Raw genomic sequence first — 26,926 nt, 5'->3', positions numbered from 1 at the left:
AGATGCACACAGCCTACACTTAGAGGAGAAGGAGGCACAAATTCCCCCAAATGGATCACCGGGATGAAGATGATGCGCAAACTTCTCCTTGCACTCTAACCTCTAGATCCGTTTATTCATACAGGGGCCATGAAAGGTTTTGGATATCCTGCAGTCCAGTTCAACGCAGGTCCCATGTCCGAAAGCCTGCCAACATATGAGTATTCCAGATTCCCATGGGTCAATGGCTATAGATTGCTGGGCAAGGACTAAGGAAATTCTATGATACACACTTCCTGTGGTCCTTCATCCAAAAAGACTGGTCTCTCCATTGATGAGTTAATGGGTCTGAGAACAGCCTGGGGTCCTCAAACTATGTCAGGGATCATGACCTTCCATTGGGATCAAGAACCTCGGCCTTTGTTCCTGTATTCTTAAGCTCTTTTAAGGACACACACACACACACACACACACACACACCCCAAGGTGCACTGTATTTGGCTACCTATATCCTTGTTGGACTGTTTCAGGGGGAGAAAGAGAGACAGAGACAGAGATGGAGAGAGACCAAGCTCAGTCAGGGTGAGGGGCTGATGGAGAAGCAGACTCTCATCTGAGCAGGGAGCCCGATGCGGGACTCCATCCCAACCCTTCAGGACCATGACCTGAGCCAAAGGCAGAAGCTGAACCGACTGAGCTCCCCAGGAGCCACGTCCACCTCCCCAGCCCCCGGCTGCCCATATCCCCTTATGAGGGACACCATGCTCTATGATCCATATCGTTAGGTCTCTGAGGGTTTCACATCATTCTGACCCTTGGCATTCCAATCTGGTTGGCCATCACATAATAATACACACATTACTTCCTAGAGTTAAATGCTGCCATCTGGACTCGGCCATTCAGGGATATTATCCTCCCATTATTCCTAGGGAGCATATTCCTGGTCCCAGCAATCCCAACACAACCTCTGACTTCAGAGAATGGGCAGTACTACCTCAGTGACCTGCTGACACCGATACTTGATGACTCCTGGATAGCTTAGTAAACAAGAGTGCCCCCAGATCTCTCCTAGGGAATCGAGGCCGTTTGGACTTTCTGGCTTTAGGACCACATCAGTTTTAGCACTTCTCATTCTCCGCATGGTTCCTTTTTTTTTTTCTTTTCCCTTTTAAGATTTTTTATTTATTTATTTATTAGACAGACTGAGAGAGACAGACAGAGACAGAGACAGAGACAGAGAGAGACAGAGAGAGATCACAAGTAGGCAGAGAACCAGGCAGAGAGAGAGGGAAGCAGGCTTCCTGCTGAGCAGAGAGCCCGATGCGGGGCTTGATCCCAGGACCCCGAGATCGTGACCTGAGCCAAAGACAGAGGCTTAACACACTGAGCCTTCCAGGTGCCCCTTCTCTGCACTTTTTAATTCCTCCTTTCTCACCTGTGTGAGCAGTCGTCCTAGATGAATTTGTTCTGCTTATCCGTTCTTACACAGTACTACCGCAAAATTTAGCAGTTTCAAGTGACACTCATTTACGATCTCAGTTTCTGTGGATCCGATATCTCGGTAGGTACGGCCCACCTAGACCCTCCATTTCACCGGGTTTCCCAGGGCTGCACGCAAGGTGCTGCCTGGCACTGGGGTCTCAGGTGAGGGCTCCACTGGGGAAGAAGCCACTTCTCACTTCACTTACATGCTCCCTGGCGGGATTCAGTTCCTTGAGGCCCGCTAGAGTAGGGACCTTGCTTCCTTGCTGGATGGTGAATGGGGACTGTGCTCAGTTCTCTGCTGCAAGGATCTCTCCCACATTGTACCAGGCTTCATCAAAGCCAGAGACAGAGAGAGAGAGAGAGAGAGAGAGAGAGAGAGAGAGAAGGGGTTGGCTTTGAGATGAAAGCCACAGCCCTTGGAAACTCAGCCCCTTGATGGTGCCATCTGCCATGGTTTAGAAGCACGTTACTTGACAGGAGGGAAATACAGGAGACCGTGAACACCAAGTGGTGGATAGCATCTTGAAGGCCATCTTGGAGTCTGCCGACCAGAACTCTTCCATAATACTGAGTGAAAGAATCAAATCAGAATTCTCTTTTGAAAAATCAGAAACATATAAAAATCAAACTATGTTGTTTAGGTGTGCATACCCACCTAATAAGACCATAAGGAAAATAAATGAAAATGTTACTTGAAAAATCAGCACGGTAATCATCTGTAGCATGGGAAAAACGACTCTGGTCAACAAAGGACATGTCAAGAGCCTTCTTGGTGGCAACAGAGTTCTATTTCGGGACTCAAGCTTTGGCTATACAAGTATTTGCTCCATAACTGTTTTGTATCTTATGCTCGTATAGGCCACATGTTTTTCAGTTCTATGCATTTTCCATCAGATGAAAGATTTGTTTAAAAAATTAGGGTGAACTGAAATCCATACTCTATTTAAGATTTTAAATGAAAGCTTACCTTTAGGGACGGATGGTCTCCCTACTATGAAATTTAAAGCTATGACTTCAAAGGAGTCTTGGTACGTCACTAGGACGGCGCCGACTGAACTAGTGATATATGTGCATCAACATTAGTGATTCTTACAGGCAGAAGCCAAGTCAATGGTGCCCAACCAAAGAGAAATTCTACAGACTATATGAATAGTATGTACACACACACACACCCACACACACACGCACGCACACTAGACCTACGTGTAGTGTCTGTTTGATGTTCCAGATCAAAAGAGATCCATGGTAAAAGAAAACCTACTGAAACAGCAATCACCTCTGTGACTGGGAGGACGTTATTAAAGGGCAGGTGGGGCCCGTCCAGTATAATGGAAATGTTCTATCCCGATAGATGCGGGGATTACTCGGATAGGCTTCTGTGTATCAAAATTCACCACTATGGACGACTACACACAGGATTTTTTTAACTTCACTGTGTGTAAAGTCCACCAAAAACAGAAAATCAATCATAAAAGGCAAACAAGAAAGAGTGACGACATGACTTCTTTATGACTAAATCTCTGTTCTTAACAAATTGTCATCTTGGCCACTTTGCCTTAAACTTAGTTAAATGACACTACTATGAGCTCTTCTGGTTCTTTGCATGGCATATTGCAGTTGTGTGTGTGTGTGAGGTGGGGGGTGCTTCCTCTAATCGAAAAGCAGTGGTGAGGAACCTGACAGAGGCACCTGCTCAAAGCATGAACGAACAGAATAAAGGGGTACGTCTCTAAGGATGGTCCCTGGGACTTCAACATCAACATCACCTGGGTACTTGTCAGAAATGCCAAACCTCAGGCTCCCCATGTCATCAGAACCTGGAGGATGTGTCCCGACATATTTAACAGGCCCTTCGGATGACTGCCGCATCCCGACGTTGGACTATCGCTAAGTAGAGCAGGAGAAACAGTAACTGAACAAAGTTACCTTGACTAACATCCATTCCGATTTCCAGTGGACACGCCACCTCCCCACAAAAAAAAAAAAAAAAAATGTGCTGTACCTTTCCCAGGTCTGGGGATAAATTCTGAGGAGAGGCACATTCGGATTTTGCTACATTTCCTTTCTGTTCCATTGAAGAGTATTTTTAAATATGAACGACATAAGAATGAAGGTGAGGCTAAGTCTTTCAGAATCTAAAGACCATCCAGAGAAAGGCAACACAAAGATATGTGACCGCAAACTTAACCCTTCCGGAACTACGAATCAGGGCAGTGGCGGGACCCATTCAGATAGTGGCCTGCCACGGTTTTAGGGTAGACAACGTGACCCAGAGACAGAAACACCCCCCAGAAAACCCATTCCCGTGGCAGGGGTCAACAACGTCACACACACATAGACAGCTGTCCCCTTCCTCATTGCTCAACAGTGACCCATACTACAGGGCCTTTTCCTCTTGTCTCATGCCCCTTCCCACATGCCACCCTATGCACATGGAGTTCCCTCCCCACTGACCATTGGAAGAAATGCACGGCCAGAGATAGGTTGGCCCTGATCCCATCCCGCTAGGGGATACACGAGGGGAGGGGAAGAATGTAATTGCAAATGCCACCTATCAGGTAACAGCCCTCTGCAGAGGAAGGGGAGAAGACAGTGGTCCAGAAGATGCCAGTGGTGTGAGTCAGGAGGAAAAGCAGACCTGACAGAATTGATCCCATCTAGAAAGGAAAATTTGTGTCCCACGAGCTTAAACCATTACATAGACAAACACTACTGTGCATCTGATAATTACTTAAATAATGGGTAAACAACAACAAGGAAGACGGGTTGACAAATCACCCGGTTTGGGCAGTATATAGAGGCCATGGCACGAGGACAGACACTTCCACACTCAAGACCTTCGCTTTCCTGGAAACCCACCCAGAACCTCCAGCCTCTGACACCATGGTCAACTCCTGTTGTGGCTCCGTCTGCTCTGACCAGGGCTGTGGCGAGGAGTCCTGCTGCCGCCCCAGCTGCTGCCAGACCACCTGCTGCAGGACCACCTGCTGCCGCCCCAGCTGCTGTGTGTCCAGCTGCTGCCGCCCCTCCTGCTGCGGCTCCAGCTGCTGCAGGCCCAGCTGCTGCGGCTCCAGCTGCTGCCGCCCCACCTGCTGTCAGACCACCTGCTGCAGGACCACCTGCTGCCGCCCCAGCTGCTGTGTGTCCAGCTGCTGCCGCCCCTCCTGCTGTGGCTCCAGCTGCTGTGGCTCCAGCTGCTGCAGGCCCAGCTGCTGCATCTCTAGCTGCTGCCGCCCCTCCTGCTGTGGTTCCAGCTGCTGTGGCTCCAGCTGCTGCAGGCCCAGCTGCTGCACCTCTAGCTGCTGCCGCCCCACCTGCTGCCAGACTACCTGCTGCAGGACCACCTGCTGCCGCCCCAGCTGCTGTGTGTCCAGCTGCTGCCGCCCCTCCTGCTGCGGCTCCAGCTGCTGCAGACCCAGCTGCTGTGTGTCCAGCTGCTGCCGCCCCACCTGCTGCCAGACCACCTGCTGCAGGACCACCTGCTGCCGCCCCAGCTGCTGTGTGTCCAGCTGCTGCCGCCCCAGCTGTTGCTAGACCACCTGCTGCTCCCCAACCTGCTCTAGTGGCTTCTGCTGCTGAGGATCCTGGCCGGCACCCCGCTGACTTTCATCAACCAATCTTCCTCAGGTAGTCCCACTGTGCGCGGAATCGTGACAGGACAACTGTCAAGCCTCAGTTCCGGCCGCCCTGTCAACAGACGTGGCCTCCAAATGCACTCCCCCACCAACAACACCCTCCTCCCCGCCTCCTCCTTACTAGCTCCCTCCCAAGGGAATACGGAGCTTGCATTTTCTCTGAAACCTCTCAGCCAGCGTGTCATCCCACTCACACTCTTCTTTCCTGCCAGGTTTCCTCATATAGAGATGCTCCTATACCTCAAATAAACCTGAACGTCTCCAGGCATACAGATCGAAGGGCCTTGTGTCTCATTATTTTTCCCTCGTGAACTGTTACCCTTAGCGGGTCGGTTGTATTTCTGGTGCTCCCTGCAGAAAGGGGAGTCCACTGCAGAGGACTTTAGGATTTCCACCTCTATCCCCTCAGCACTCTCCACGCTGACATCGACACTGGTGGTTTATAGCAAGCACCCGCTGCTCTCTGCTGAGCCCTTTGTCTAGATGAGGGAGGAAATTCTTGGCAGGCCACAGCTAGGGAGAGGAAGTCTCTAGGAGAAGTCCTCAACCAGTGGGCAGCACTTGGTGGATGAAGTGCTCTAGCCCCTTTCCCCTCGAGTGGGGGGTGTGAGACCAGGGGTCCTCAGCCAGGACTGCACCTCAGCCACCTACAGGGCTTACCTGCTCTGGAAATCATTCTGGATTGGCTTCCATCCCTTCCCTGGATCACTTCTCACGTTCCCTACGGCGCTTCTTGAGATCACCTCCCAAACAAACTACTTGCTCTCAGACCTCTGTTTTTGGAGCCTGCTCCTGACATCACCCTAACGCCAGCCTTCCGGAGCTCAGGATCAGGGCCTTCGAAACATTTCCATACAACAGGCACGGTAACCGTGGTGGCAGGCCACCCCTGAACATTATTCTCCACGGAAGCACTTGATCTTTTCACTATATGCTGTTTCTTCCTACAGTATTTGCACACTTGGTCTTAGACTATGGGTCTCCAGTTCCTAAAGTATCATTCTCCGCCCCTGAGGGACAGGACACGCTCCCATGAGGAACTCAGACCACCATGTTAGGAGCTGTCTCCCTAGAGGAGGCCTGTTTCAGGGGAACGGTCCCCATCTGCGATGCTTACACCGCACTCAAAAAAACCAGAGACTAAAACACGATGTGCAAGGAAGACCTCTCGGGAGAAATCCGTGAGAAACAGAGGGAGAGGGCGCCTGGGTGGCTCAGTTGGTTAAGCAACTGTCTTCGACTCAGGTCATGGTCCCGGAGTCCCAGGATCGAGTCCCGCATCGGGCTCCCAGCTCCATGGGAAGTCTGCCTCTCCCTCTGAACTTCTCGCCTCTCATGCTCTCTCTCACTGTTTCTCTCTCAAAAAAGTAAATAAAATCATTTTTAAAAAAAGAAAAGAAAAGAAATGGAGGGAGACAAATTAGGGGTCTAAAAGGAACGAATGCAAAATGTGGTTTCCGTCCAATTCCACGCCCACTTGCCGACCCCACAGATGAGGGGTGTGGACTGGGGTAGGGGACTGCTCCTCTTAGAGGCAAGTGGGCTGAGCCTATGTACTCCTACATCACCTATCACTAGCCGTGGACAACCCCTGGTGCGTAGAAAGAAGGGAGGGTCCAGATGCCCAGCTGTGGTCCACCCCTAGGTCGACACAATTCCCTGAAGAACAGTGTGGGTGAACAGCGGGAGCCACGAGTAGCACCATACTCTGCACTAGCGTGCGGATCAGGGCATTTAAGGCAAAAGACACCCGAATGAATATCCATATCTACCCCTGCCTCTGCTCATGTCTATGGTTTGCTCTCATTAACCTCGCTCCATGGGGTCTGCCACCACTTCTACAAAAACTTACAAGACAGGGAGTTAGAGGGTGGCTCCTCTGCTCCTTTAGCTGACTTGCCTGGGACACTGACCTCAAACCCCATCCCTGAGAGTGCCGAGCCCATGATTCCTATGTCCTCTTCAGGCTACACTACTTGCTCATCGGCAGTTGGTTCTGGGAATAGCAATACCAAGAATGCCCCTGTGGATCCGCTCAATGCTAAACATCTTCCTAATGGCTCCCAGAGCTCCCTTCTGTGCTTGATGATTTCCTGACACTAGAAACCCAAAGGGATAAGGTGCCACCCAGAGTTTTCATACCAATCACATTTGACCATGTTCCCCTCAAGCTAGCTTTCCTCTCTTGGAGACACGACCCCTAGATGCACACAGCCTACACTTAGAGGAGAAGGAGGCACAAATTCCCCCAAATGGATCACCGGGATGAAGATGATGCGCAAACTTCTCCTTGCACTCTAACCTCTAGATCCGTTTATTCATACAGGGGCCATGAAAGGTTTTGGATATCCTGCAGTCCAGTTCAACGCAGGTCCCATGTCCGAAAGCCTGCCAACATATGAGTATTCCAGATTCCCATGGGTCAATGGCTATAGATTGCTGGGCAAGGACTAAGGAAATTCTATGATACACACTTCCTGTGGTCCTTCATCCAAAAAGACTGGTCTCTCCATTGATGAGTTAATGGGTCTGAGAACAGCCTGGGGTCCTCAAACTATGTCAGGGATCATGACCTTCCATTGGGATCAAGAACCTCGGCCTTTGTTCCTGTATTCTTAAGCTCTTTTAAGGACACACACACACACACACACACACACACACCCCAAGGTGCACTGTATTTGGCTACCTATATCCTTGTTGGACTGTTTCAGGGGGAGAAAGAGAGACAGAGACAGAGATGGAGAGAGACCAAGCTCAGTCAGGGTGAGGGGCTGATGGAGAAGCAGACTCTCATCTGAGCAGGGAGCCCGATGCGGGACTCCATCCCAACCCTTCAGGACCATGACCTGAGCCAAAGGCAGAAGCTGAACCGACTGAGCTCCCCAGGAGCCACGTCCACCTCCCCAGCCCCCGGCTGCCCATATCCCCTTATGAGGGACACCATGCTCTATGATCCATATCGTTAGGTCTCTGAGGGTTTCACATCATTCTGACCCTTGGCATTCCAATCTGGTTGGCCATCACATAATAATACACACATTACTTCCTAGAGTTAAATGCTGCCATCTGGACTCGGCCATTCAGGGATATTATCCTCCCATTATTCCTAGGGAGCATATTCCTGGTCCCAGCAATCCCAACACAACCTCTGACTTCAGAGAATGGGCAGTACTACCTCAGTGACCTGCTGACACCGATACTTGATGACTCCTGGATAGCTTAGTAAACAAGAGTGCCCCCAGATCTCTCCTAGGGAATCGAGGCCGTTTGGACTTTCTGGCTTTAGGACCACATCAGTTTTAGCACTTCTCATTCTCCGCATGGTTCCTTTTTTTTTTTCTTTTCCCTTTTAAGATTTTTTATTTATTTATTTATTAGACAGACTGAGAGAGACAGACAGAGACAGAGACAGAGACAGAGAGAGACAGAGAGAGATCACAAGTAGGCAGAGAACCAGGCAGAGAGAGAGGGAAGCAGGCTTCCTGCTGAGCAGAGAGCCCGATGCGGGGCTTGATCCCAGGACCCCGAGATCGTGACCTGAGCCAAAGACAGAGGCTTAACACACTGAGCCTTCCAGGTGCCCCTTCTCTGCACTTTTTAATTCCTCCTTTCTCACCTGTGTGAGCAGTCGTCCTAGATGAATTTGTTCTGCTTATCCGTTCTTACACAGTACTACCGCAAAATTTAGCAGTTTCAAGTGACACTCATTTACGATCTCAGTTTCTGTGGATCCGATATCTCGGTAGGTACGGCCCACCTAGACCCTCCATTTCACCGGGTTTCCCAGGGCTGCACGCAAGGTGCTGCCTGGCACTGGGGTCTCAGGTGAGGGCTCCACTGGGGAAGAAGCCACTTCTCACTTCACTTACATGCTCCCTGGCGGGATTCAGTTCCTTGAGGCCCGCTAGAGTAGGGACCTTGCTTCCTTGCTGGATGGTGAATGGGGACTGTGCTCAGTTCTCTGCTGCAAGGATCTCTCCCACATTGTACCAGGCTTCATCAAAGCCAGAGACAGAGAGAGAGAGAGAGAGAGAGAGAGAGAGAGAGAGAAGGGGTTGGCTTTGAGATGAAAGCCACAGCCCTTGGAAACTCAGCCCCTTGATGGTGCCATCTGCCATGGTTTAGAAGCACGTTACTTGACAGGAGGGAAATACAGGAGACCGTGAACACCAAGTGGTGGATAGCATCTTGAAGGCCATCTTGGAGTCTGCCGACCAGAACTCTTCCATAATACTGAGTGAAAGAATCAAATCAGAATTCTCTTTTGAAAAATCAGAAACATATAAAAATCAAACTATGTTGTTTAGGTGTGCATACCCACCTAATAAGACCATAAGGAAAATAAATGAAAATGTTACTTGAAAAATCAGCACGGTAATCATCTGTAGCATGGGAAAAACGACTCTGGTCAACAAAGGACATGTCAAGAGCCTTCTTGGTGGCAACAGAGTTCTATTTCGGGACTCAAGCTTTGGCTATACAAGTATTTGCTCCATAACTGTTTTGTATCTTATGCTCGTATAGGCCACATGTTTTTCAGTTCTATGCATTTTCCATCAGATGAAAGATTTGTTTAAAAAATTAGGGTGAACTGAAATCCATACTCTATTTAAGATTTTAAATGAAAGCTTACCTTTAGGGACGGATGGTCTCCCTACTATGAAATTTAAAGCTATGACTTCAAAGGAGTCTTGGTACGTCACTAGGACGGCGCCGACTGAACTAGTGATATATGTGCATCAACATTAGTGATTCTTACAGGCAGAAGCCAAGTCAATGGTGCCCAACCAAAGAGAAATTCTACAGACTATATGAATAGTATGTACACACACACACACCCACACACACACGCACGCACACTAGACCTACGTGTAGTGTCTGTTTGATGTTCCAGATCAAAAGAGATCCATGGTAAAAGAAAACCTACTGAAACAGCAATCACCTCTGTGACTGGGAGGACGTTATTAAAGGGCAGGTGGGGCCCGTCCAGTATAATGGAAATGTTCTATCCCGATAGATGCGGGGATTACTCGGATAGGCTTCTGTGTATCAAAATTCACCACTATGGACGACTACACACAGGATTTTTTTAACTTCACTGTGTGTAAAGTCCACCAAAAACAGAAAATCAATCATAAAAGGCAAACAAGAAAGAGTGACGACATGACTTCTTTATGACTAAATCTCTGTTCTTAACAAATTGTCATCTTGGCCACTTTGCCTTAAACTTAGTTAAATGACACTACTATGAGCTCTTCTGGTTCTTTGCATGGCATATTGCAGTTGTGTGTGTGTGTGAGGTGGGGGGTGCTTCCTCTAATCGAAAAGCAGTGGTGAGGAACCTGACAGAGGCACCTGCTCAAAGCATGAACGAACAGAATAAAGGGGTACGTCTCTAAGGATGGTCCCTGGGACTTCAACATCAACATCACCTGGGTACTTGTCAGAAATGCCAAACCTCAGGCTCCCCATGTCATCAGAACCTGGAGGATGTGTCCCGACATATTTAACAGGCCCTTCGGATGACTGCCGCATCCCGACGTTGGACTATCGCTAAGTAGAGCAGGAGAAACAGTAACTGAACAAAGTTACCTTGACTAACATCCATTCCGATTTCCAGTGGACACGCCACCTCCCCACAAAAAAAAAAAAAAAAAATGTGCTGTACCTTTCCCAGGTCTGGGGATAAATTCTGAGGAGAGGCACATTCGGATTTTGCTACATTTCCTTTCTGTTCCATTGAAGAGTATTTTTAAATATGAACGACATAAGAATGAAGGTGAGGCTAAGTCTTTCAGAATCTAAAGACCATCCAGAGAAAGGCAACACAAAGATATGTGACCGCAAACTTAACCCTTCCGGAACTACGAATCAGGGCAGTGGCGGGACCCATTCAGATAGTGGCCTGCCACGGTTTTAGGGTAGACAACGTGACCCAGAGACAGAAACACCCCCCAGAAAACCCATTCCCGTGGCAGGGGTCAACAACGTCACACACACATAGACAGCTGTCCCCTTCCTCATTGCTCAACAGTGACCCATACTACAGGGCCTTTTCCTCTTGTCTCATGCCCCTTCCCACATGCCACCCTATGCACATGGAGTTCCCTCCCCACTGACCATTGGAAGAAATGCACGGCCAGAGATAGGTTGGCCCTGATCCCATCCCGCTAGGGGATACACGAGGGGAGGGGAAGAATGTAATTGCAAATGCCACCTATCAGGTAACAGCCCTCTGCAGAGGAAGGGGAGAAGACAGTGGTCCAGAAGATGCCAGTGGTGTGAGTCAGGAGGAAAAGCAGACCTGACAGAATTGATCCCATCTAGAAAGGAAAATTTGTGTCCCACGAGCTTAAACCATTACATAGACAAACACTACTGTGCATCTGATAATTACTTAAATAATGGGTAAACAACAACAAGGAAGACGGGTTGACAAATCACCCGGTTTGGGCAGTATATAGAGGCCATGGCACGAGGACAGACACTTCCACACTCAAGACCTTCGCTTTCCTGGAAACCCACCCAGAACCTCCAGCCTCTGACACCATGGTCAACTCCTGTTGTGGCTCCGTCTGCTCTGACCAGGGCTGTGGCGAGGAGTCCTGCTGCCGCCCCAGCTGCTGCCAGACCACCTGCTGCAGGACCACCTGCTGCCGCCCCAGCTGCTGTGTGTCCAGCTGCTGCCGCCCCTCCTGCTGCGGCTCCAGCTGCTGCAGGCCCAGCTGCTGCGGCTCCAGCTGCTGCCGCCCCACCTGCTGTCAGACCACCTGCTGCAGGACCACCTGCTGCCGCCCCAGCTGCTGTGTGTCCAGCTGCTGCCGCCCCTCCTGCTGTGGCTCCAGCTGCTGTGGCTCCAGCTGCTGCAGGCCCAGCTGCTGCATCTCTAGCTGCTGCCGCCCCTCCTGCTGTGGTTCCAGCTGCTGTGGCTCCAGCTGCTGCAGGCCCAGCTGCTGCACCTCTAGCTGCTGCCGCCCCACCTGCTGCCAGACTACCTGCTGCAGGACCACCTGCTGCCGCCCCAGCTGCTGTGTGTCCAGCTGCTGCCGCCCCTCCTGCTGCGGCTCCAGCTGCTGCAGACCCAGCTGCTGTGTGTCCAGCTGCTGCCGCCCCACCTGCTGCCAGACCACCTGCTGCAGGACCACCTGCTGCCGCCCCAGCTGCTGTGTGTCCAGCTGCTGCCGCCCCAGCTGTTGCTAGACCACCTGCTGCTCCCCAACCTGCTCTAGTGGCTTCTGCTGCTGAGGATCCTGGCCGGCACCCCGCTGACTTTCATCAACCAATCTTCCTCAGGTAGTCCCACTGTGCGCGGAATCGTGACAGGACAACTGTCAAGCCTCAGTTCCGGCCGCCCTGTCAACAGACGTGGCCTCCAAATGCACTCCCCCACCAACAACACCCTCCTCCCCGCCTCCTCCTTACTAGCTCCCTCCCAAGGGAATACGGAGCTTGCATTTTCTCTGAAACCTCTCAGCCAGCGTGTCATCCCACTCACACTCTTCTTTCCTGCCAGGTTTCCTCATATAGAGATGCTCCTATACCTCAAATAAACCTGAACGTCTCCAGGCATACAGATCGAAGGGCCTTGTGTCTCATTATTTTTCCCTCGTGAACTGTTACCCTTAGCGGGTCGGTTGTATTTCTGGTGCTCCCTGCAGAAAGGGGAGTCCACTGCAGAGGACTTTAGGATTTCCACCTCTATCCCCTCAGCACTCTCCACGCTGACATCGACACTGGTGGTTTATAGCAAGCACCCGCTGCTCTCTGCTGAGCCCTTTGTCTAGATGAGGGAGGAAATTCTTGGCAGGCCACAGCTAGGGAGAGGAAGTCTCTAGGAGAAGTCCTCAACCAGTGGGCAGCACTTGGTGGATGAAGTGCTCTAGCCCCTTTCCCCTCGAGTGGGGGGTGTGAGACCAGGGGTCCTCAGCCAGGACTGCACCTCAGCCACCTACAGGGCTTACCTGCTCTGGAAATCATTCTGGATTGGCTTCCATCCCTTCCCTGGATCACTTCTCACGTTCCCTACGGCGCTTCTTGAGATCACCTCCCAAACAAACTACTTGCTCTCAGACCTCTGTTTTTGGAGCCTGCTCCTGACATCACCCTAACGCCAGCCTTCCGGAGCTCAGGATCAGGGCCTTCGAAACATTTCCATACAACAGGCACGGTAACCGTGGTGGCAGGCCACCCCTGAACATTATTCTCCACGGAAGCACTTGATCTTTTCACTATATGCTGTTTCTTCCTACAGTATTTGCACACTTGGTCTTAGACTATGGGTCTCCAGTTCCTAAAGTATCATTCTCCGCCCCTGAGGGACAGGACACGCTCCCATGAGGAACTCAGACCACCATGTTAGGAGCTGTCTCCCTAGAGGAGGCCTGTTTCAGGGGAACGGTCCCCATCTGCGATGCTTACACCGCACTCAAAAAAACCAGAGACTAAAACACGATGTGCAAGGAAGACCTCTCGGGAGAAATCCGTGAGAAACAGAGGGAGAGGGCGCCTGGGTGGCTCAGTTGGTTAAGCAACTGTCTTCGACTCAGGTCATGGTCCCGGAGTCCCAGGATCGAGTCCCGCATCGGGCTCCCAGCTCCATGGGAAGTCTGCCTCTCCCTCTGAACTTCTCGCCTCTCATGCTCTCTCTCACTGTTTCTCTCTCAAAAAAGTAAATAAAATCATTTTTAAAAAAAGAAAAGAAAAGAAATGGAGGGAGACAAATTAGGGGTCTAAAAGGAACGAATGCAAAATGTGGTTTCCGTCCAATTCCACGCCCACTTGCCGACCCCACAGATGAGGGGTGTGGACTGGGGTAGGGGACTGCTCCTCTTAGAGGCAAGTGGGCTGAGCCTATGTACTCCTACATCACCTATCACTAGCCGTGGACAACCCCTGGTGCGTAGAAAGAAGGGAGGGTCCAGATGCCCAGCTGTGGTCCACCCCTAGGTCGACACAATTCCCTGAAGAACAGTGTGGGTGAACAGCGGGAGCCACGAGTAGCACCATACTCTGCACTAGCGTGCGGATCAGGGCATTTAAGGCAAAAGACACCCGAATGAATATCCATATCTACCCCTGCCTCTGCTCATGTCTATGGTTTGCTCTCATTAACCTCGCTCCATGGGGTCTGCCACCACTTCTACAAAAACTTACAAGACAGGGAGTTAGAGGGTGGCTCCTCTGCTCCTTTAGCTGACTTGCCTGGGACACTGACCTCAAACCCCATCCCTGAGAGTGCCGAGCCCATGATTCCTATGTCCTCTTCAGGCTACACTACTTGCTCATCGGCAGTTGGTTCTGGGAATAGCAATACCAAGAATGCCCCTGTGGATCCGCTCAATGCTAAACATCTTCCTAATGGCTCCCAGAGCTCCCTTCTGTGCTTGATGATTTCCTGACACTAGAAACCCAAAGGGATAAGGTGCCACCCAGAGTTTTCATACCAATCACATTTGACCATGTTCCCCTCAAGCTAGCTTTCCTCTCTTGGAGACACGACCCCTAGATGCACACAGCCTACACTTAGAGGAGAAGGAGGCACAAATTCCCCCAAATGGATCACCGGGATGAAGATGATGCGCAAACTTCTCCTTGCACTCTAACCTCTAGATCCGTTTATTCATACAGGGGCCATGAAAGGTTTTGGATATCCTGCAGTCCAGTTCAACGCAGGTCCCATGTCCGAAAGCCTGCCAACATATGAGTATTCCAGATTCCCATGGGTCAATGGCTATAGATTGCTGGGCAAGGACTAAGGAAATTCTATGATACACACTTCCTGTGGTCCTTCATCCAAAAAGACTGGTCTCTCCATTGATGAGTTAATGGGTCTGAGAACAGCCTGGGGTCCTCAAACTATGTCAGGGATCATGACCTTCCATTGGGATCAAGAACCTCGGCCTTTGTTCCTGTATTCTTAAGCTCTTTTAAGGACACACACACACACACACACACACACACACCCCAAGGTGCACTGTATTTGGCTACCTATATCCTTGTTGGACTGTTTCAGGGGGAGAAAGAGAGACAGAGACAGAGATGGAGAGAGACCAAGCTCAGTCAGGGTGAGGGGCTGATGGAGAAGCAGACTCTCATCTGAGCAGGGAGCCCGATGCGGGACTCCATCCCAACCCTTCAGGACCATGACCTGAGCCAAAGGCAGAAGCTGAACCGACTGAGCTCCCCAGGAGCCACGTCCACCTCCCCAGCCCCCGGCTGCCCATATCCCCTTATGAGGGACACCATGCTCTATGATCCATATCGTTAGGTCTCTGAGGGTTTCACATCATTCTGACCCTTGGCATTCCAATCTGGTTGGCCATCACATAATAATACACACATTACTTCCTAGAGTTAAATGCTGCCATCTGGACTCGGCCATTCAGGGATATTATCCTCCCATTATTCCTAGGGAGCATATTCCTGGTCCCAGCAATCCCAACACAACCTCTGACTTCAGAGAATGGGCAGTACTACCTCAGTGACCTGCTGACACCGATACTTGATGACTCCTGGATAGCTGAGTAAACAAGAGTGCCCCCAGATCTCTCCTAGGGAATCGAGGCCGTTTGGACTTTCTGGCTTTAGGACCACATCAGTTTTAGCACTTCTCATTCTCCGCATGGTTCCTTTTTTTTTTTCTTTTCCCTTTTAAGATTTTTTATTTATTTATTTATTAGACAGACTGAGAGAGACAGACAGAGACAGAGACAGAGACAGAGAGAGACAGAGAGAGATCACAAGTAGGCAGAGAACCAGGCAGAGAGAGAGGGAAGCAGGCTTCCTGCTGAGCAGAGAGCCCGATGCGGGGCTTGATCCCAGGACCCCGAGATCGTGACCTGAGCCAAAGACAGAGGCTTAACACACTGAGCCTTCCAGGTGCCCCTTCTCTGCACTTTTTAATTCCTCCTTTCTCACCTGTGTGAGCAGTCGTCCTAGATGAATTTGTTCTGCTTATCCGTTCTTACACAGTACTACCGCAAAATTTAGCAGTTTCAAGTGACACTCATTTACGATCTCAGTTTCTGTGGATCCGATATCTCGGTAGGTACGGCCCACCTAGACCCTCCATTTCACCGGGTTTCCCAGGGCTGCACGCAAGGTGCTGCCTGGCACTGGGGTCTCAGGTGAGGGCTCCACTGGGGAAGAAGCCACTTCTCACTTCACTTACATGCTCCCTGGCGGGATTCAGTTCCTTGAGGGCCGCTAGAGTAGGGACCCTGCTTCCTTGCTGGATGGTGAATGGGGACTGTGCTCAGTTCTCTGCTGCAAGGATCTCTCCCACATTGTACCAGGCTTCATCAAAGCCAGAGACAGAGAGAGAGAGAGAGAGAGAGAGAGAGAGAGAGAGAAGGGGTTGGCTTTGAGATGAAAGCCACAGCCCTTGGAAACTCAGCCCCTTGATGGTGCCATCTGCCATGGTTTAGAAGCACGTTACTTGACAGGAGGGAAATACAGGAGACCGTGAACACCAAGTGGTGGATAGCATCTTGAAGGCCATCTTGGAGTCTGCCGACCAGAACTCTTCCATAATACTGAGTGAAAGAATCAAATCAGAATTCTCTTTTGAAAAATCAGAAACATATAAAAATCAAACTATGTTGTTTAGGTGTGCATACCCACCTAATAAGACCATAAGGAAAATAAATGAAAATGTTACTTGAAAAATCAGCACGGTAATCATCTGTAGCATGGGAAAAACGACTCTGGTCAACAAAGGACATGTCAAGAGCCTTCTTGGTGGCAACAGAGTTCTATTTCGGGACTCAAGCTTTGGCTATACAAGTATTTGCTCCATAACTGTTTTGTATCTTATGCTCGTATAGGCCACATGTTTTTCAGTTCTATGCATTTTCCATCAGATGAAAGATTTGTTTAAAAAATTAGGGTGAACTGAAATCCATACTCTATTTAAGATTTTAAATGAAAGCTTACCTTTAGGGACGGATGGTCTCCCTACTATGAAATTTAAAGCTATGACTTCAAAGGAGTCTTGGTACGTCACTAGGACGGCGCCGACTGAACTAGTGATATATGTGCATCAACATTAGTGATTCTTACAGGCAGAAGCCAAGTCAATGGTGCCCAACCAAAGAGAAATTCTACAGACTATATGAATAGTATGTACACACACACACACCCACACACACACGCACGCACACTAGACCTACGTGTAGTGTCTGTTTGATGTTCCAGATCAAAAGAGATCCATGGTAAAAGAAAACCTACTGAAACAGCAATCACCTCTGTGACTGGGAGGACGTTATTAAAGGGCAGGTGGGGCCCGTCCAGTATAATGGAAATGTTCTATCCCGATAGATGCGGGGATTACTCGGATAGGCTTCTGTGTATCAAAATTCACCACTATGGACGACTACACACAGGATTTTTTTAACTTCACTGTGTGTAAAGTCCACCAAAAACAGAAAATCAATCATAAAAGGCAAACAAGAAAGAGTGACGACATGACTTCTTTATGACTAAATCTCTGTTCTTAACAAATTGTCATCTTGGCCACTTTGCCTTAAACTTAGTTAAATGACACTACTATGAGCTCTTCTGGTTCTTTGCATGGCATATTGCAGTTGTGTGTGTGTGTGAGGTGGGGGGTGCTTCCTCTAATCGAAAAGCAGTGGTGAGGAACCTGACAGAGGCACCTGCTCAAAGCATGAACGAACAGAATAAAGGGGTACGTCTCTAAGGATGGTCCCTGGGACTTCAACATCAACATCACCTGGGTACTTGTCAGAAATGCCAAACCTCAGGCTCCCCATGTCATCAGAACCTGGAGGATGTGTCCCGACATATTTAACAGGCCCTTCGGATGACTGCCGCATCCCGACGTTGGACTATCGCTAAGTAGAGCAGGAGAAACAGTAACTGAACAAAGTTACCTTGACTAACATCCATTCCGATTTCCAGTGGACACGCCACCTCCCCACAAAAAAAAAAAAAAAAAATGTGCTGTACCTTTCCCAGGTCTGGGGATAAATTCTGAGGAGAGGCACATTCGGATTTTGCTACATTTCCTTTCTGTTCCATTGAAGAGTATTTTTAAATATGAACGACATAAGAATGAAGGTGAGGCTAAGTCTTTCAGAATCTAAAGACCATCCAGAGAAAGGCAACACAAAGATATGTGACCGCAAACTTAACCCTTCCGGAACTACGAATCAGGGCAGTGGCGGGACCCATTCAGATAGTGGCCTGCCACGGTTTTAGGGTAGACAACGTGACCCAGAGACAGAAACACCCCCCAGAAAACCCATTCCCGTGGCAGGGGTCAACAACGTCACACACACATAGACAGCTGTCCCCTTCCTCATTGCTCAACAGTGACCCATACTACAGGGCCTTTTCCTCTTGTCTCATGCCCCTTCCCACATGCCACCCTATGCACATGGAGTTCCCTCCCCACTGACCATTGGAAGAAATGCACGGCCAGAGATAGGTTGGCCCTGATCCCATCCCGCTAGGGGATACACGAGGGGAGGGGAAGAATGTAATTGCAAATGCCACCTATCAGGTAACAGCCCTCTGCAGAGGAAGGGGAGAAGACAGTGGTCCAGAAGATGCCAGTGGTGTGAGTCAGGAGGAAAAGCAGACCTGACAGAATTGATCCCATCTAGAAAGGAAAATTTGTGTCCCACGAGCTTAAACCATTACATAGACAAACACTACTGTGCATCTGATAATTACTTAAATAATGGGTAAACAACAACAAGGAAGACGGGTTGACAAATCACCCGGTTTGGGCAGTATATAGAGGCCATGGCACGAGGACAGACACTTCCACACTCAAGACCTTCGCTTTCCTGGAAACCCACCCAGAACCTCCAGCCTCTGACACCATGGTCAACTCCTGTTGTGGCTCCGTCTGCTCTGACCAGGGCTGTGGCGAGGAGTCCTGCTGCCGCCCCAGCTGCTGCCAGACCACCTGCTGCAGGACCACCTGCTGCCGCCCCAGCTGCTGTGTGTCCAGCTGCTGCCGCCCCTCCTGCTGCGGCTCCAGCTGCTGCAGGCCCAGCTGCTGCGGCTCCAGCTGCTGCCGCCCCACCTGCTGTCAGACCACCTGCTGCAGGACCACCTGCTGCCGCCCCAGCTGCTGTGTGTCCAGCTGCTGCCGCCCCTCCTGCTGTGGCTCCAGCTGCTGTGGCTCCAGCTGCTGCAGGCCCAGCTGCTGCATCTCTAGCTGCTGCCGCCCCTCCTGCTGTGGTTCCAGCTGCTGTGGCTCCAGCTGCTGCAGGCCCAGCTGCTGCACCTCTAGCTGCTGCCGCCCCACCTGCTGCCAGACTACCTGCTGCAGGACCACCTGCTGCCGCCCCAGCTGCTGTGTGTCCAGCTGCTGCCGCCCCTCCTGCTGCGGCTCCAGCTGCTGCAGACCCAGCTGCTGTGTGTCCAGCTGCTGCCGCCCCACCTGCTGCCAGACCACCTGCTGCAGGACCACCTGCTGCCGCCCCAGCTGCTGTGTGTCCAGCTGCTGCCGCCCCAGCTGTTGCTAGACCACCTGCTGCTCCCCAACCTGCTCTAGTGGCTTCTGCTGCTGAGGATCCTGGCCGGCACCCCGCTGACTTTCATCAACCAATCTTCCTCAGGTAGTCCCACTGTGCGCGGAATCGTGACAGGACAACTGTCAAGCCTCAGTTCCGGCCGCCCTGTCAACAGACGTGGCCTCCAAATGCACTCCCCCACCAACAACACCCTCCTCCCCGCCTCCTCCTTACTAGCTCCCTCCCAAGGGAATACGGAGCTTGCATTTTCTCTGAAACCTCTCAGCCAGCGTGTCATCCCACTCACACTCTTCTTTCCTGCCAGGTTTCCTCATATAGAGATGCTCCTATACCTCAAATAAACCTGAACGTCTCCAGGCATACAGATCGAAGGGCCTTGTGTCTCATTATTTTTCCCTCGTGAACTGTTACCCTTAGCGGGTCGGTTGTATTTCTGGTGCTCCCTGCAGAAAGGGGAGTCCACTGCAGAGGACTTTAGGATTTCCACCTCTATCCCCTCAGCACTCTCCACGCTGACATCGACACTGGTGGTTTATAGCAAGCACCCGCTGCTCTCTGCTGAGCCCTTTGTCTAGATGAGGGAGGAAATTCTTGGCAGGCCACAGCTAGGGAGAGGAAGTCTCTAGGAGAAGTCCTCAACCAGTGGGCAGCACTTGGTGGATGAAGTGCTCTAGCCCCTTTCCCCTCGAGTGGGGGGTGTGAGACCAGGGGTCCTCAGCCAGGACTGCACCTCAGCCACCTACAGGGCTTACCTGCTCTGGAAATCATTCTGGATTGGCTTCCATCCCTTCCCTGGATCACTTCTCACGTTCCCTACGGCGCTTCTTGAGATCACCTCCCAAACAAACTACTTGCTCTCAGACCTCTGTTTTTGGAGCCTGCTCCTGACATCACCCTAACGCCAGCCTTCCGGAGCTCAGGATCAGGGCCTTCGAAACATTTCCATACAACAGGCACGGTAACCGTGGTGGCAGGCCACCCCTGAACATTATTCTCCACGGAAGCACTTGATCTTTTCACTATATGCTGTTTCTTCCTACAGTATTTGCACACTTGGTCTTAGACTATGGGTCTCCAGTTCCTAAAGTATCATTCTCCGCCCCTGAGGGACAGGACACGCTCCCATGAGGAACTCAGACCACCATGTTAGGAGCTGTCTCCCTAGAGGAGGCCTGTTTCAGGGGAACGGTCCCCATCTGCGATGCTTACACCGCACTCAAAAAACCAGAGACTAAAACACGATGTGCAAGGAAGACCTCTCGGGAGAAATCCGTGAGAAACAGAGGGAGAGGGCGCCTGGGTGGCTCAGTTGGTTAAGCAACTGTCTTCGGCTCAGGTCATGGTCCCGGAGTCCCAGGATCGAGTCCCGCATCGGGCTCCCAGCTCCATGGGAAGTCTGCCTCTCCCTCTGAACTTCTCGCCTCTCATGCTCTCTCTCACTGTTTCTCTCTCAAAAAAGTAAATAAAATCATTTTAAAAAAAAGAAAAGAAAAGAAATGGAGGGAGACAAATTAGGGGTCTAAAAGGAACGAATGCAAAATGTGGTTTCCGTCCAATTCCACGCCCACTTGCCGACCCCACAGATGAGGGGTGTGGACTGGGGTAGGGGACTGCTCCTCTTAGAGGCAAGTGGGCTGAGCCTATGTACTCCTACATCACCTATCACTAGCCGTGGACAACCCCTGGTGCGTAGAAAGAAGGGAGGGTCCAGATGCCCAGCTGTGGTCCACCCCTAGGTCGACACAATTCCCTGAAGAACAGTGTGGGTGAACAGCGGGAGCCACGAGTAGCACCATACTCTGCACTAGCGTGCGGATCAGGGCATTTAAGGCAAAAGACACCCGAATGAATATCCATATCTACCCCTGCCTCTGCTCATGTCTATGGTTTGCTCTCATTAACCTCGCTCCATGGGGTCTGCCACCACTTCTACAAAAACTTACAAGACAGGGAGTTAGAGGGTGGCTCCTCTGCTCCTTTAGCTGACTTGCCTGGGACACTGACCTCAAACCCCATCCCTGAGAGTGCCGAGCCCATGATTCCTATGTCCTCTTCAGGCTACACTACTTGCTCATCGGCAGTTGGTTCTGGGAATAGCAATACCAAGAATGCCCCTGTGGATCCGCTCAATGCTAAACATCTTCCTAATGGCTCCCAGAGCTCCCTTCTGTGCTTGATGATTTCCTGACACTAGAAACCCAAAGGGATAAGGTGCCACCCAGAGTTTTCATACCAACCACATTTGACCATGTTCCCCTCAAGCTAGCTTTCCTCTCTTGGAGACACGACCCCTAAATACACAGAGTGTATAATAATGGATAAATGAGGTAACAATTCCCATAAATGGAATACTTGGAACTGAGATGACTGGGAACTCCTATATTCCTGGCATCTAGATTATTGTATTCTAATGGTGCTATACCAGCATTTTGTAATTATCTTTCCTGGTCATCTCAGATCCCTTATTCAGTTGCATGCAAATGGATGAGTACTCCAGCTTTCCCTATAAATATATTCATTTGGAATGTTCTAAGGAAATTTCTAGTATACACACTTGTTGTTTCCTTTTATCCTAGAGGACTGGCCTCTGGTTTGATTGGTCTGTGGGTTCTAGTCTGAGAACTGACTCAGTCTGCATACTGTAAAATGGATCATGAGTTTCCTTCAGAATCACTAACCTCAGCTTTTCGTTCATTTATTCCCTAATTCCACAGAGCTTAATGTACAGGTATACCTATAACCTACTTAACTGCCTATATCCTATTCTTAGGGACACCATACTCTTTTACTCACACTGATAGATCCCTGAGGTTCACACCCATTCTGCCCCCCTTTGTCATTCCAAGCTTGCTGACAATCACATCATTATATCCACATTACTTCCTTGAATTAAATGCTGGCACTGGACTCTACTCTTCAGAGATATATCATCCCCATTATTCCTAGGAGGTCAGTTCTCTGACGGTATTCCCTATCACAGACTCTGAATTCAAGGAATAGGAACTATTTACTCAGTGATGCTGCTGACTCCCATAGCTAATGATTCCTTATTACCTCAGTAAAGAGAGTGCCCCTGAGACCTACTCGGGGTCCTATTCAGCCAGTTGGCCTTTCCAGGTTTGTGACTATGTGTTTCCACATCTCTAAACCTTTTGAAATCTTCTCCTCAGCTGTATGTAGAGTGTACTAGGTAAATCTGTGCTGGATATTCATCACTATGTAACATTACCTCAATATTTAGCCACCTAAAATGACATGTATTTATTACCTCACAGTTTCTGTGGATCAGGAATCCTGATGCTGTTCAGATGGGTTCTCAGATGGGTATCTTCAACTAGTTAGCTGGCACTAAGGTCTCAAGTGTGGTCTCGACTGGGAAAGAAGTTACTTCTCACTTCACTTACATAGACACCAGCAGGATTCAGTTCCTGGAAGGCCACTAGAGTGGGGACCTTGCTTCCTTGCTGGCTGTTGAATGGAGACTGTACTCAGTTTTCTGTCACAAGGATCTCTCCCACATTGCACCTGGCTTCATCAAAGCCAGTAAGAGAGCGAAAACGGTTGGCTTTGAGATGAAAGTCACAGTCTTTTATAACTCAACCCCTTGATGTTGCCATCTGCTGTGGTTTAGAAGCAAGTTACTCGAGCGTAGGGAAATACATGAGACCATGAACATCAAGAGGTGGAAAGCATTGGGCCTTCTTGGAGTCTGCCTCAAAATTTTTGCATAATATTGAAAGAATCAATATTCCTTTATTTAAAATTTGAAAACATGTAAAACTAAACTATATTGTTTAGGGATGTATACCCAAGTGGTAAAATCATGAAGAAAATTAACAAAAAGATAATATAAAAATCTGGTTAGTGATCACCTATAGGGTGGAAAGAGGGAGATATGGTCCAGAAAAAACATATCAAGGGCTATATTGATGAAGGCAGCATTCTATTTCATGTCTTGGGCATTAGGTATAGAGGGTTTGTGTCAAAATTATTATATTACACATGTGTATTTTATACACTATGCAGTATATGTGTTTTTCATAATAAGAGTTTTTATAAATTCAGTGTGAATTGAAGTGCTTGCTCTATTTACAATTTAAGAAAGGAATACTAGATTAAGCATTGATTGAACCTATATTTGACCCTTGAATGATACAGGTTTGTACCACTTGAGTCCATTTATAGGTGGATTTTTTAATATAAATACAGTACAGTATTCTAAAATTTTTCCTTATGGTTTTATTAATAACTTTCTTTTTGCTGGCCTACTCTATTCTTAGAATACAGTATACAAGACATACAACATAAAAAATATGTTATTTGACTATGTTATTGGTAAACTTGTGGCCAAGAGTTGGATGTCAGTGAACAGAAGAAGATATTTGCAAGTGACATATCAGATAAAGGGCTAGTATCCAAAATCTATAAAGAATTTATCAAATTCAACACCCAAAGAACAAATAATCCAACCAAGAAATGGGCAGAGGACATGAACAGATATTTCTGCAAGAAAGACATCCAGATGGCCAACAGACACATGAAAAACTGCTCCACATCACTCAGCATCAGCGAAATACAAATCAAAACCACAATGAGATATCACCTCACACCAGTCAGAATGGCTAAAATTAACAAGTCAGGAATGATAGATGCTGGTAAAGATGTGGAGAAAGGGGAACCCTCCTACACTGTTGGTGGGAATGCAAGCTGGTGCAGCCACTCTGGAAAACAGCATGGAGGTTCCTTGAAAAGTTGAAAAGAGAGCTACCCTATGACCCAGCAATTGCACTACTGGGTATTTACCCTAAAGATACAAATGTAGTGATCCGAAGGGGCACGTACACCTGAATGTTTATAGCAGCAATGTCCACAATAGCCAAACTATGGAAAGAACCTAGATGTCCATCAACAGATGAGTGGATTAAGAAGATGTGATACACACACACACACACACACACACACACACACACAATGGAATGCTATGCAGCCATCAAAAGAAATGAAATCTTGCCATTTGCAATGGCGTGGATGGAACTAGAGGGTATTATGCTGAGTGAAGTCAGTCAGTCAGAGAAAGACAATTATCATATGACCTCTCTGATATGAGGAATTTTAGAGGCAGGGTGGGGAGTTGTGAGGGATAAGGAAGGAAAAAATGAAACAAGATGGGATAGGGAGGGAGATAAACCATGAGAGACTCTTAATCTCACAAAACAAACAGGGTTGCTGGGGGAGGCGGTTATGGAGAGGGTGGTTGGGTTGTGGACATTGGGGAGGGTATGTAATATGGTGAGTGCTGTGAAATGTGTAAGCCTGGCAATTCACAGACCTGCACCCCTGGGGCAAATAATACATTATATGTTAATAAAAATAATAAATAAATAAATAAATAGAATTTAAAAAAAGAATTTTAATCATAAAAAAATTAATCTGTGTCTTTACCAAACTGTCACCTTGGTTAATTCGTCTTAGACACCACTCTTTTAGTTAAATTATACTCCTTTGATGTTGCACTCCTTTGATGTGCAAGCATGTGTGTTCATGTGCACACACACACACATGCATGTATGTGATCATCACAGTTATCTGTAAATTCCTGGGGAGCAAATTCTAAATCACATGTATAACCCCAATCACTGGCAACATATGTATCTCAAGATTATTCACTCAACAAATCTGCCTTATAAACAAGCAGGAGTTTGATAGAGGTACTTCCTCAAAGCTTGAATGAACAGAATAAAGGAATAGGTCTCTAAGGGTCCTTGGGTCCTTCAGCATCAATATCATCTGGGTACTGGTCAGAAAAACCTTAGGTTCCACCCTGTAGTCAGAACCTCTGAGAATTGTCCCAACCACATTAATAAGCCCTTTGGATGATCTGATGCATGTTCAAGTTAGACTATCACTAAATAAAGGATAAGTAGAAATAGTAACTAAATGAAGTTAAATTGACTAAAATTCATTCACATTTCAAATGGATCCAAAAAAACCCCTGTGCTACAGAGGTAAGTTCTGAGGAGAGGCACATTGTAATTAGCCAACATTTTATCTGCTCTGTTGAAGAGTATTTTTAATTAAGAATGGGATGAGGAATAAAAATGAGGCTATGTTTTCAGAGTCCATAGTCTCTCATGGTTCACCTCCCCTTCCAATTTCCCTCAACTCCCTTCTCCACTCTATCTCCCCATGTCCTCCATGTTATTTGTAATGCTCCATAAATAAGTGAAACCATATGATAATTGACTCTCTCTGCTTGACTTATTTCACTCAGCATAATCTCTTCCAGTCCCATCCATGTTGCTACAAAAGTTGGGTATTCATCCTTTCTGATGGAGGCATAATACCCCGTAGTGTATATGGACCACATCTTCCTTATCCATTCGTCCGTTGAAGGGCATCTTGGTTCTTTCCACAGTTTGGCGACCGTGGCCATTGCTGCTATAAACATTGGGGTACAGATGGCCCTTCTTTTCACTACATCTGTATCTTTGGGGTAAATACCCAGTAGTGCAATTGCAGGATCATAGGGAGGTGGAAGGTTGGGGGAACCAGGTGGTGGGTATTAGGGAGGGCATGGATTGCATGGAGCACTGGGTGTGGTGCAAAAACAATGAATACTGTTACGCTAAAAAGAAATAAAAATTTAAAAAAAAACTCTAAAAAAAAATGAGGCTATGCCTTCCATAATCTAAAGACCAGCTGGAGAAAACAACACAAATATATATGACAGCAAAGTAACAACTCTGAGCAATGGAACATGGTAGTGAAAAGAACCATACGGATAATTGCCTACCATGGTTTTAGAGTAAAGAACACGATCCAAAGTTTGAAACATCCAAGAAAAGCCATTCCAGTGCCAAAGAGATCAGCAATGTCACACCATGTAGAGCTGTCTCCTTCTCATTGCTCAACAATGACTCATAATAGAGGTCCTTTTCCTCTTATCTCATGCCACTTCCCACATGCCACGCTATGCACATGAGATTGCCTCCCCACTGATCATTGGAAGAAATGCTCGAGCAGAAATACAATTGCCCTAATCCCATCCTGCTAAGGGATAGGGGACAGAAAGAAATGTGATTGCAAACACTACCTGTCACACAACAGCCCTCTGTGGAGGAAAAGGAGGAGAGAGTGGTCCAAAAGATGCCAGAGGGTGTGAATCAGGAGGAAAAGCAAACCAGATAGAATTGATCACATCTAGAAGAGAAAATTTGTTTCCAACACATTTAAACCATTAGTCAAACACTACTGTATCTGATAATTACTCAAATATTGGGTAAACAACAACAAGGAAGATGTGTTGACAAATCACCC

General features: G+C 48.6%; 3 protein-coding genes across 11 annotated transcripts in view; all 3 read left to right on the top strand.

The window, feature by feature from the left end:
• The window catches only part of LOC308356903 (uncharacterized protein), a gene marked incomplete at both ends in the record, with an annotated part of 118,596 nt that overhangs the window by 54,206 nt on the left and 37,464 nt on the right, over positions 1-26,926 (top strand). For 2 of the 9 annotated variants that reach the window (XM_080826278.1, XM_080826274.1), the window contains one exon: positions 18,950-19,515. The exons of 2 other annotated variants lie outside the window; for them this stretch is intronic. In XM_080826278.1, coding sequence (XP_080682404.1) covers positions 18,950-19,515 — 566 coding nt within the window. Of the gene's footprint in view, positions 1-18,949; positions 19,591-26,926 lie in introns of those variants that run through there. 5 more of the 9 variants (XM_080826275.1, XM_080826282.1, XM_080826280.1 and 2 more) reach the window with 5 other exon arrangements.
• LOC308356927 (uncharacterized protein) lies at positions 4,348-5,366 on the top strand (the record flags this gene model as incomplete). Its single annotated transcript, XM_080826321.1, has 1 exon — positions 4,348-5,366. The coding sequence occupies one exon, from the start codon at positions 4,348-4,350 to the stop codon at positions 4,996-4,998; it is 651 nt and encodes a 216-aa protein (XP_080682447.1). The 3' UTR covers positions 4,999-5,366.
• Positions 11,649-12,667, top strand: LOC308356931 (uncharacterized protein; the record flags this gene model as incomplete). The annotated part of the gene is made up of 1 exon (XM_080826325.1): positions 11,649-12,667. The coding sequence occupies one exon, from the start codon at positions 11,649-11,651 to the stop codon at positions 12,297-12,299; it is 651 nt and encodes a 216-aa protein (XP_080682451.1). The 3' UTR covers positions 12,300-12,667.

This window comes from Martes martes, assembly GCF_963455335.1.
Source record: "Martes martes genome assembly, chromosome: 16".
Classification (NCBI taxonomy): domain Eukaryota; kingdom Metazoa; phylum Chordata; class Mammalia; order Carnivora; family Mustelidae; genus Martes; species Martes martes.
This window is presented reverse-complemented; position numbering and strand designations above follow the sequence as displayed.